The sequence below is a fragment of the Pseudozyma flocculosa genome (genome assembly GCF_000417875.1).
Source record: "Pseudozyma flocculosa PF-1 unplaced genomic scaffold scaffold00014, whole genome shotgun sequence".
Lineage (NCBI taxonomy): Eukaryota > Fungi > Basidiomycota > Ustilaginomycetes > Ustilaginales > Ustilaginaceae > Pseudozyma > Pseudozyma flocculosa.
This window is the reverse complement of record NW_006920882.1, coordinates 419,657-430,406: the sequence shown is the minus strand read 5'-3', so window position 1 is coordinate 430,406 and position 10,750 is coordinate 419,657. Positions and strand designations below refer to the sequence as shown.

The 10,750-nt window shown below is 65.9% G+C and overlaps 5 protein-coding genes across 5 annotated transcripts in view; all 5 read left to right on the top strand.

Annotated features, from left to right (window-relative positions):
• The window catches only part of PFL1_06881 (uncharacterized protein), a gene marked incomplete at both ends in the record, with an annotated part of 6,682 nt that extends 6,313 nt beyond the window's left edge, over window positions 1–369 (top strand). The window contains one exon of the mRNA XM_007882033.1: window positions 312–369. Within this exon, the coding sequence (XP_007880224.1) occupies window positions 312–369 (58 nt within the window). The remainder of the gene's footprint in view (window positions 1–311) is intronic.
• Window positions 370–1,431: 1,062 nt separating this feature from the next.
• Window positions 1,432–3,312, top strand: PFL1_04402 (uncharacterized protein; the record flags this gene model as incomplete). The annotated part of the gene is made up of 1 exon (XM_007881928.1): window positions 1,432–3,312. One exon carries the CDS (start codon window positions 1,432–1,434, stop codon window positions 3,310–3,312), a length of 1,881 nt encoding a protein of 626 aa, XP_007880119.1.
• Window positions 3,313–3,894: 582 nt separating this feature from the next.
• PFL1_04401 (uncharacterized protein) lies at window positions 3,895–5,383 on the top strand (the record flags this gene model as incomplete). The annotated part of the gene is made up of 3 exons (XM_007881927.1): window positions 3,895–4,139; window positions 4,247–5,045; window positions 5,147–5,383. 3 exons carry the CDS (start codon window positions 3,895–3,897, stop codon window positions 5,381–5,383), a joined length of 1,281 nt encoding a protein of 426 aa, XP_007880118.1.
• Window positions 5,384–7,433: 2,050 nt separating this feature from the next.
• Window positions 7,434–8,999, top strand: PFL1_04400 (uncharacterized protein; the record flags this gene model as incomplete). Its single annotated transcript, XM_007881926.1, has 1 exon — window positions 7,434–8,999. The coding sequence occupies one exon, from the start codon at window positions 7,434–7,436 to the stop codon at window positions 8,997–8,999; it is 1,566 nt and encodes a 521-aa protein (XP_007880117.1).
• A 505-nt stretch (window positions 9,000–9,504) lies between these two features.
• PFL1_04399 (uncharacterized protein) overlaps window positions 9,505–10,750 on the top strand; it is a gene marked incomplete at both ends in the record, with an annotated part of 1,775 nt that continues 529 nt past the window's right edge. Inside the window, 3 exons of the mRNA XM_007881925.1 lie at window positions 9,505–9,905; window positions 10,122–10,141; window positions 10,223–10,680. Of these exons, the coding sequence (XP_007880116.1) occupies window positions 9,505–9,905; window positions 10,122–10,141; window positions 10,223–10,680 (879 nt within the window). The remainder of the gene's footprint in view (window positions 9,906–10,121; window positions 10,142–10,222; window positions 10,681–10,750) is intronic.

Here is a 10,750-nt window from a genome sequence, read left to right as displayed (position 1 = left end):
TCCGTTCCTCCTCTCTCTCTCTCTCTCTCTCTCTCTCTCTCTTCCCTCTATCGATCCTCGTCCTCGTGGTTCCAAAAGGTGCTCGCTGCATCGTACTTTCTTCCTCCCCCTTTCTCTCCCTCTCTCTCTCGCTCCCTCTCGCTCGCCTTCCTTTCATCGGTATCCCCCTATTGCCATTGTTGTGGTTCCGATCGTCGCCCCCTTTTCCCTTTTCCTGCCCGTTTCGCCGTGTCGTGTACCAAATACCAAGGTGTCCGCGCTGCCTGCCGTCTTTCGCCCCGCCTTCTCGGTCGTCTGCTCTTGACTGGTAGCTCCATGCTCATTCGCGTCCTCGGAGCTCGGCTTGCCAAGTGCCCGCTCTTGATCTGACCGAGTCCCACCATCGATGAGGCAGAAGTTGACGTACGTCTGAAGTTCGCGGGTCAGAAGCGGTTTGGGTAGCCCAGGATGCAGTCAAGATGGTGTGTACCCTCATCGTCGACGTCGACGCAAAGTGCAGAACGAAGACAGAGCGGGCACCGTGTGTATGAGGATTTTCGAAAAAGCGGGCAGAGTGTCTGCGTAAAACCCCTTTTTCGAAGGGCAGGCTGCGAATCTTGCTCGGTCGGATGCGAGGTCTTGCGTGTCGTGCCCGTGCGCTCGCGCGCCGTCGTTGGTCCCCAGCCGATGGCCAGGGTCGATTGTCTGATTGGCAAAGGCAAAGTGACGACATGCCTTTGCCTCGCGCCTCTAGGCTCTCTCGGCGGCTGGGGGGGCCGGCCCACTACGGGTACCGGTACCGCCTGGCAGGACGAGGCGAGGCGAAAGAAGACGGGGCGCACGGCCTGCAAATTCAACATCTCCCTCCGCCCGCTTCCCTCCACCCCCGTTGCAACGCACCCGCTCCGAGCCCGCCTGTCAAGCCATCTCGATCCGGCTTGGGCAAGCAAGATCCGGGCGACGGCGACGAGGCGAGGCTGGCTACATACGGCGCCGCATCTGGCGTCGCCCCGCGTGTCCCCAGCAAGTGCAGGCGAGAGGACTCTGCCTTGACCTGCTACTGCTGGACTGCGTGCTACTTTGCACGACCGCGCGCGCCTTGGTAATCGACAGAGGCGCGCGCGATCTAGAGAAATCCCCTGGCGAGGAAACGAGATCAAAGGGCTTCTGCTGTCATGTGGATGCGTGCATGCCTGCCCCCCCTTGCCCTGCCACCCTGCCTGCTCGTGGTTGCTGCCACCGGCGGCTGTGTCCATCTTTTGAACGAACCTGAGTTCACCTGCGACCTTTGCGCCTGCCACCGTTGACTTGCCACCACCACCACCACCATCACCACCATCGTCCGACGGTGACACTCTTCCCCGCCTCCGCCGCCTTCTATCGTCACTGCACCGCCTCTCCCCCGCGCCCCCCTCGCCTTTGCCTACCGCTTCACTGCGCCTGCCGCCCCCGATGACGACGCTCAATGTGCGTACGGGGCCGATGCTCCGGTACGACACGGTCGACGTCGCGACGCACGTGTACCACGCCTACGCCATGATTGTAACCGACGATGCGACGAGCGACTACTCGATCGTGCCGACGCTGCGGCTGCGGTGGCAGGAGGTGGGCGCCGCGCACGGCTCGGCGCCCGCCGACGGCACCACGGCCATCCGCGAGGACGACGCCACCGCCACGTCGCAGGCGGCGCGCATCTACCAGTACCGCGGCGCCGAGGGCAGCTTCACCTTTTGGCGCTTCAAGATCGAGATCCCCATGGCCGACACCCAGCTCGCCGTCGCCTACAGCATCGAGGGCGAGGCGCACCCGGACTCTAAGTCCGAGGCCATCCGCGGCATGACGGGCCACACCTTCTTTGTGCCCGCCCGCGACCAAAACTTCCGCTGGGCGGGTCACAGCTGCAACGGCTTCAGCGCCAGCGTCGACGAGTCCGAGTTCAACGGCCCCAACCCGCTGTGGGACGACATGCTGCGCGAGCACGCCCGCTCGCCCTTCCACGCCGTCGTCGGCGGCGGAGACCAGATCTACTGCGACAAGCTCGTCCGCGAGCCCGAGATCCAGCCGTGGAACGACGAAAAGGACCCAAAGAAGCGCATGGCCACGCCCCTCACCGACGAGATCCGCACCGCCATCGACCGGTTCATGTTCAATTGGTACTGCCAGTGGTTTGGCACCGGGTCCTTTGCTCAGGCCATCGCTCAGATCCCCATGATCAACATGCTCGACGACCACGACCTCATCGACGGCTTCGGCACCTACCCGGACGACCTCATGATGGCGCCCGTCTTCAACTACATCGGCACGCGCGGCTACTTTTTCTTCCTCCTCTTCCAGCTGTTTGTCGTCGACGACATCGACGGCACCTCGGAGACCGACCACCCCAACCGCAGCATGATCATCGGCGGAAAGGGCGTCTACATGCCCTGGTACAACCACAGCCTCCTGTGCTACCTCGGCCCCAAGCAGTACATCCTCCTCGTCGACTGCCGCTCCGAACGCAAGGTCGACCAGATCTGCACCGAGTACACCTACGGCCGCGTCTTCGACGCCATCCGCCGCATGCCCCCCGGCGTCGAGCACCTCACCATCCTCCTCGGCGTGCCCCTCGCCTACCCGCGCATGGTCTTCCTCGAACGCACCCTCTCCTCGTCCCTCAACCCCATCGTCATGCTCGCAAAGGGCCTCTCGCCAGGCTTCACCAACAACTTTAACGGACAGGTTGAGCTCCTCGACGACCTCGGGGACCACTGGTGTGCCGGTCCGCACAAACGGGAAAGGAACGCACTTATTTCGGCGGTCCAGGACATCGCTCTAAGCCAAAGATTGAGGATCTCCTTCATGAGCGGCGACGTCCACGCTGGCGGCGTCGGTCTCTTCTATCACCGCTCGTCTATCGCGCCAAGCGCCGACTCGCGCTACATGCTGGCCGTGATTACGTCCGCCATCGTCAACACACCACCCCCGCCGCAGGTCATATCGCTTTTGAACCGCCTCGCAAAGAAGAAGCACAAGAGTCTATTCTACATACACACCAAAGAGACGATGGTGCCCCTTTTCGAGGAAGATCTGGAGGGCAAGAAGCTCAAGACGGACAAGTACATTATCGGCGCGCGCAACTGGTGCGCCGTGACGCTTCAAGAGCAGACGGGCGAGCTCGAGTTTGACCTGCGCGTCGAAAAGGTGCGAGGTGGGGGCGAGACCAAGAGCTACGCCGTCAAGGCGCCGCCTCCGCGCTGGGAGGTGCCCAAGGAGCACCACCACTTTTTCCACCACCACAAGGAGGCCAACCCGCAGGCCGCGCCCCCGGCAACTCAGAATGCGGCCGCGGCCTGAAGTCGAAGCGAGGTTCGTCTCGTTCCCGTGCCGCACTGAACGGCACATAGGCGCGACGACACATCGATGCGCAAGGTGGTGCCGTGTCGGTACCGTGGTCGCGCTCGCTCGGAGAAGGCGCGTCGCTCGACGAGGAGGGCGTCGAGGGCCCTGCCAAGCACCGTTCCCTTTGTCGAGATTCCCATTGCACTCTTTCCTTTTCTTAGTCCACTCCGACCCGCTGTCCTTCCTTCTGAATCTGATATCAAGATCATTCGATGAAGACTCGCACGAACCGGCTCGGACGACCGGCGGCGGTGGGGCAGCGGGAGCGGCTGGGGAGCGCGGGCCGGTCCGAATCGCCGGCTGACAGCCCGGTGCTGTCACGTGACGCGTATCAGATCCCGGTTGGACAGCCGCCTGCCTCTGCCTGCCGGCGATTTTCCGCTGCCGCAGACCGGGCGAGCACGCTTTTTCCGCGTCGCTGCAGCCCGATCTCTTGGCGGACCCTTGGAAAGTCGCTGGAGCCCGTCAGTTCTTCTCGCTCGAGCTGCCCAACGACCACCTCCACCACCACCCCTGAACCTCTCCCGTATCGCCGTCATGACGATTGCAATCGAACCGCTTGTGTCGTTGCTCGATGACAGCAGGATTGGCGTGCTCGACGGCGGACTTGCCACCTACCTCGAGGACGGCCTCGGATTCGACCTGTCTCGGGGTCCGCTCTGGTCGGCCCGCCTGCTCGACGAGCAAGAAGACGACGTCAAGGACGGCAAGGGTCGTCGCGGTATCCTGGACGCCCACGCACATTACATTGACGCTGGCGCTCAGATAATCGGCACCGCCACGTGAGTGACCGCGGTCGGGATTGCCTCCGCAGCAGCGCCGTCGCGCCGCCCGGTCGAGACTGATCCCGGCATTGTTCTGCTGCGACGACGACCCCACCCTGCAACAGGTACCAGGCCTCGCACGAGTCGTTCGAGCGAGCCAGCTACTCGCCCTCCCGCGCCAACGAGCTGATGACCGCAGCGGTCCACATCGCCTCGGACGCCATCTCGTCGCAGTCGGCCTCGGCCTCGTCGAGCAAGGCGCCGCTCATCAGCCTCTCGCTCGGGCCCTACGGCGCCGTCCTGTCCAACGGCGCAGAGTACACGGGCGACTACCGCCCCACCTACCTTCCTACCTCGGACGACCGCCGCGACCGCCAGCCCACTGTCGCAGAGCTGCGCGCGTTTCACCGTCGAAGGCTGCAGACGTTCCGCGCAGACGAGCGCGCTTGGGCCTCCATTGGCGTTGTCGCGCTCGAGACGGTGCCGCGGGCCGACGAGGGCGTCGCGTTCCGCCTTGCACTAGAGGACCTCGCACACGAGCTGCCGACAGACGCGCCGCTCAAGCCGGTCTACGTCAGCTACGCCTTTCCGGACGACCGGTCGCTGCCGTGGCCCAAGGCGTCGGGCGACGAGCTGGGCACGAGCGACGAGCGGAGGGAGGCGAGGGCCGACAGGGAGATGGAGGACCTTCTCTACGGCCTCCTCTCTGTCGACGTGCCGGAAGACGACGGCGGCAAGAGCAGCAAGAAGGCGCGGTGGCCCATCAGCGGCGTCGGCATCAACTGCACCAAGCCCTTCCTGATCGCGCCGCTGGCGGACAGGATGACGACGGCCCTGCAGCGCCTCGACCGGCCAGAGTCGCAAGGCGGCCGATCGCTGCGACAACAGCGCACCGAGGCGGGCGTAGGCGCCCCACTGCTGTTCGTGAGTTTCCCATTGAGCCTGTTCCGCTGCCCTCCCCCCTGACGACCTTCGCAAAGCTCACCGGTTCTCCCGCATTCTTGCTGCCTGTCCTCGCATCCCAGCTCTACCCGGACGGAGGGCTAATCTACGACGCTGTCAAGAAGGTGTGGCTGCAGCCCAACGATGCCTCGCAGTCGTCGTCGTCGGTCGCTGGGCCCTCGGGCGCCGAGTCCTGGGCCGACGGCCTCATCAAGATCGCCAAGTCGGTCTCTCGGGATCCGGCGTGGTCGGGCGTCTTTGTCGGCGGCTGCTGCAAGAGCGGCACCGACGAGATCAGGGCCCTCTGTCGGCATCGCTGAGCGGCGGCCCTGCTTGAGCGACGGACGCTTACCAGCTGCCCCTACGGTCCCGACGAAGCATGCATGCTACAAGGTGGTAGGCTGGAAGCCCTGCGGGGCAGGCACGGAATCCGCAACGAGGTCAACCAGCCCGCCTCGATTGGACGCCGTTATCGCTCCCGCCTACCGTCGGCCTGGCCTGGGGCGTCAGACAGGGCAGTTACTAGCCGTGGATGAGGGAGGCCTACTTCGACGGTGCCGGCAAGAAAAGCCATCGACAAGGTCTAGAGCTCTAGACCTTGCACCTCGAAGGGCTCTACGGCCGACAATAGGGCACAGCAGCGATCAGCTACGCATGGGGGCGCTGGGGTGGGCGGCGACGGCTGAAGCGCGGGCGGAACGCCGCCCAACTGTCGCACTGGTTCGACTGCGCCGATGCTTCGGGCGTCTTGCGGGGCAGGTCATTCTCCGTACAGCGTCGGCAACGTCGGCGACGTGGTTGCTCCTCGCTCGAGGTCGCCGGAGAGGCCGTCCCCTCGGATTCATTCTCTCCTGCCCGGCCTCGAGCGGCTCGACGACGGCGGACCTCGGATCCACACCGCTGCGAGCGAATCCGCGCCAACGTCTGCCTTCCAACTTGTTCCGTAACAAAGCAGGCGTTCGATCTGCGACCCTCGAATGCACCCCGCGGCCTTTGACCCGCTCGATGATGGGCTCAGACAGGAGCTGCGGAATGCCCGGACGGGCCGCCGAGCAAAGCTCCGTGCGGGGTTCGCCACAGAGACAGAGAAGGGGGGCCGGACCGACCCTTCCTCTTTGTGCCGTGGAGCTGAATTCTTCGCGGGGGCGGCGGCGTGTCGTGCCGTCATCGAGAGCCACACGACCACCACCATCCCACCTCGCTCGCTCGACTGGCAGAAGTCGTGGTGTCGACCCTCGGCCTGCATCGGCCCAAGTTGACCACGGCCGAAGCAGGCCCTTTTTTCAACCCATCCACGGCACGCTCACGACCTTGCTTGGTCGGCGGCCGTCGCAGCAGCGTCCGGCGATTAAGCCGTCGGCGATCTCCCCTCTTCTCGCTCTTTGACAACCCTAGCCTGTCCACACAGCCGAACCCCCGGAACGCAGCTTCCGGGAAGCCGAACCCGAACGCAGGCTAACTAGCGTACGTTGCAAGGTTCCCTAACCGCTGCACAGAAGGCATGCCTGCCTGCCTGCCTGCCTGCCTGCCTTCCTGCCATCTTACGTCTGCATCTGGGGTATCGCCTCGAAGCCGTCGCTGGGCCGGCGGGTCGCCCATTGGCACAGCATCCTCGGTCCTCGCTTCGTCATCGAGCCTGGCCTTCCATCGCACACCAACGTAACGAGCCGCGCCGTCCTCCGCTAGCCCATGCCGTACGGGATCCTCGAGCCGGTATATTGCAAACGCACGCACGCACGCTCGCCGGTCGTTGCCGCTCCTGGTGCTCACGCCAGGTAGCGCATGGCGGGCTAAGGCGGCAGGCGATCGACCTAGCGTCTTCGCCAGGAGTCGACCAACACGCACCTCTTTGTTCCGATACCTCGACCAGCAAGCAAGCAAGCAAGCAAGCAATGTAGCTCTTGCGCTCCCTCTGACCGCATGGCAAGGCGCACCCTAACCTGGCGGACATGATCAGGCCGCTCCCTCGGCCCGGAGCAGCCTTCAAGGCTATGCAGGTTACATCAGCCCGGGCCTCTGTGGTCCAGCTCAATTAGGGGGCACTCCCGTTGCCACCTTGATCGCGGCAGGGGTGGCTCTTGCTCCATTCACCTCGCTACCGCCCCCGCACCGGCGCCCTCAGCTGCACGCAGTGACCGACGGTCCCACCGCCTTGCAGCACCCTCCGCCCACACAACTGCTTCTCTGTCCATCGCACAATCGACAGGCTCGCCGTCCGAGAGGTGATTGGTTGCCTTCCCGAGATGGCGGACGAGGCGGCGCTGGCGGACGGTGGACCTATAAGTACCCGTCGCTCGTCCGCCTCTCTCTCTCCTGCCAGCACCTCATCCCGTCAAGGATCCCTCCCCGGCTAGCCCGACCTCGACGACCATGTTCCAGCGCATCGACTTCAGCCTTTCTGGCGCATCGGCCGTGACGCCGCTCTCGCTGGCCGTCGCGGCGGCGGCGCTCCTCGCGTCGTACGTCGTCTACAACCTCTACCTGCACCCGCTCGCCGGCCTCTCCGGGCCCTTCATGTCTCGCAGCGGCCTGTGCTCCTTTCTGCTCCTCCGCGCGCTCAAGATGGACTACGTCCCCGCCACCAAGGCGCTGTTTGAGCGCTACCCGGGCGCGCGCCACATCCGCATCGGGCGCAACCGCATCCTCACCGTCGACCCGGACACGGTGCAGCAGGTCTACGGCCTCAAGACGCGCTTCGCCAAGTCGGAGCTGTACAGCTTCATCAAGCCGGGCAAGCAGGAGTCGCTCTTCACGACGCGCGACTTTGAGCGGCACGCGCGGCTGCGCTCCCAGTGCGGCGCCGCGTACGCCATGAAGGCGCTGCTCGAGCTCGAAGGGTGCGTCGACGCCAACCTCGCCACGCTGCTCGACAACCTCGACGCCGACGCCGACGCCGGCAGGCCCGTCGACCTCGAGCAGGTGTTTCGCTTCTTTGCCGTCGACGTCGTCACCGACCTCGGCTTCGGCCAACCGCTCGGCCTGATCAAGGCGAGGCGCGACATGCTGGGCGTGGCGAATGCCATCTACGTCAACCTCAACCGCGCCGTCGCGCTGGCCGCCGTTCCGGAGCTGGGAAAGCCCATCATGCGCGCCATCCGCATGTTTAGCGACCCGGCGTCGCAGCTCGTCTCGTGGGCCGTCGAGTGCGTCCAGGCGCGGCTGCGGCGCGGCGACACGGAGCGCAAGGACATGCTCTCGACCTTTATGCGGTCCAAGGACTCGGCGACGGGCAAGGACCTCTCGCTGGGCCAGCTGCTCATCGCCGCCCTGCCCGTCCTCACGGCCGGCAGCGATACGACGGCGGCCACGCTGGCGGCCTTTATCGCCTGGACCCACGAGCGGCCCGAGGTGGTGCAGAGGCTACGCGACGAGGTCGACGAGTCGGGCCTGAGCATGCCGCCCACGTACGCCGAGTCGGTCAAGCACCTGCCCTACTTCCACGCGTGCCTCAAGGAGGTGATGCGCCTGCAGGCGGCCGTCTGCTACGGCCTTCCCCGCCTGCCGCCCGCCGGCGGCGCTGTGCTGGGCGACGGCCTGTACGTGCCCGAGGGCACCGAGGTGACCATGTCGAGCTGGCACTACCACCGCACCGCCGCGGCCTACGGCGACGACGCCCGGCAGTTCCGGCCGGAGCGTTGGATGACCGACGACGAGGACGAGCGGCGCCAGCTGGAGCGGCACAACTTTTCGTTTGGCGGCGGCGCGCGCATCTGCATCGGCCGCCACATTTCCATCATGGAGATGTCAAAGGCGCTGCCGACGCTGCTGCAGCGCTACAAGCTCACCTTTACCAAGCGCCAGCCTGGAAGCCCGCACGAGCACCGCACGGGCCGGTCGGTCGAGGGCGAGGAGGGAGACGAGTTTCCCTACTTTGCGCTCACCAGCTTCCTCGTCTACCTGCTCGACTTTTGGGTCGACATCGAGCGGCGCGAGTGAGGGCGGTGTCGTTCGCCGTGAGGTGTGCTGAGATGGACGCCCCTGCCGCTGTCGCTGTCGTTGCATGTTGTTTGCCTCGGCTTGCGCTGTGTCCGCCGAGAGCTGCCTGCCTGCCGCGGTGTATCTAGGGAGGCTAGCCCTCTGTTGAGCGGGTGCAATGTGACTCGGCGCTGTACAAGGCGTCTTGGTAATGCCAATTGCTGTGTGCGTGTCAGCCGCTGCCTCTGTGCGGTCTTGGTCTGTGGGCGGTGGTGGTCGGTGGTGGTCAGTGGTGAGGACGACGGCAGGGCAGACGATTGACGGTTGATTCCGACGCGCTGCAGCCCGCCTCAACCCGACTCCACTTTTCTGCAACCCCACCGCACCTCGTCGCACTTTGCCTTCTGACCACCAACCACCATCACCACCGCTGCCACCACCGCTGCCACCTCCATCGCCGTCGACCTCGGCCGCACGCACGACGTGAAACGCATCCTTCCACGACCGGCAACAGTCCCCACGAACCATGTGGCACCGGGGAGACGCCCGCCGCCCCGACTACCGCGACGACCGGCCACCGCCCCGCTACCCGGACGGCTACCCACCGCCGCCATTCCCTGCATCGTCCTCGTCGCGCCGCAGCATCGACGAAGAGCGGGACCGCTACGGCTACCCGCGACCCCGCGCCGACTATGGCTATCCGCCGGACAGGGAGAGGGACAGGGACCGCGAGCGCGAACGTGAGCGCGAGTACGCCTACCGCCGGGACCGCGAGCGAGAGCGAGAGCATCCCTATGCCCGCGATCGCGAGAGGGACAGGGACAGGCGCATCGACTGGGAGAGGGAGCGCGCGTACGGCTACGCTCGCGAGCGAGAGCTCGACAGGCGCGGCTCGAGGGGTGCCAGAGAGCTAGAACGCGACGCCAGGTACAGGGATCCCGACAGGCGAGGCGGAGAGGGACTGGATGCGTTCCATAGGCCAAGATCTCCTCCGCTCGCCGTCGCTCCCGACGCTGCTGCGACGGCCAGGGACGACGTAGGCATGCGGGCATCGGGCAGTCGGGCTTCCTTTTCGTCTTCGGGCCAAGCGGATCCCCCGGCTCGAGGCCCACCATCCTCTCCTCCCCGTCCGCGGCCCGACAGGCGGAGGTCGACCAGTCCAGGTGAGGGGCCGCCGCCCACCAGCCGCGGCATCGACTTGGCTCGCATCACTGACATCTGCGCCCTTGCTCCTCGCTCGACAGCCGATCTCGCCCTGGCCAAAGACGACGCCGGTGGACCGCCGCGGGCTGCTTCACCTGACCACGACCGCAACCGCGACGCTATCAGGCCCATTGTCGACTCATCGTCCCGGCACCCGGCCGGTGGATACGCAACGGGATCCTCGCCGCCGCACGGTCCGAGAAGTCACCCCTCACGCCAGCCAGCGACCCTGCGCGGGACTGGCGGCTGGCCGGCGCGCGGAGATGGGCCCAGCCGTTGGGGCGGTGCGGCGCGGCGTGAAGATCCATCTCCCCGCTCGCTCATCCGCAAGCGTGACAGCGAGGGGGCGCCCGAGCTGCCGGACCTGGCGCCGGTGCCATCGTCTTCTGCCGCCGCTGTGCAGCCGCAGCATCCGAGTCTGGACGCGGCCCACGCCAGCTGGGACGATGCGGCGCCCGCCGCGCTGCCCACCGGCAGCCGAAAGGCGACCTCGCAGAGAGTGTTCGACCCGTAACCGTACGCGGCCGGACGGTACGGTCGGCCGACCCTACCGTACGGACGGGGACCCG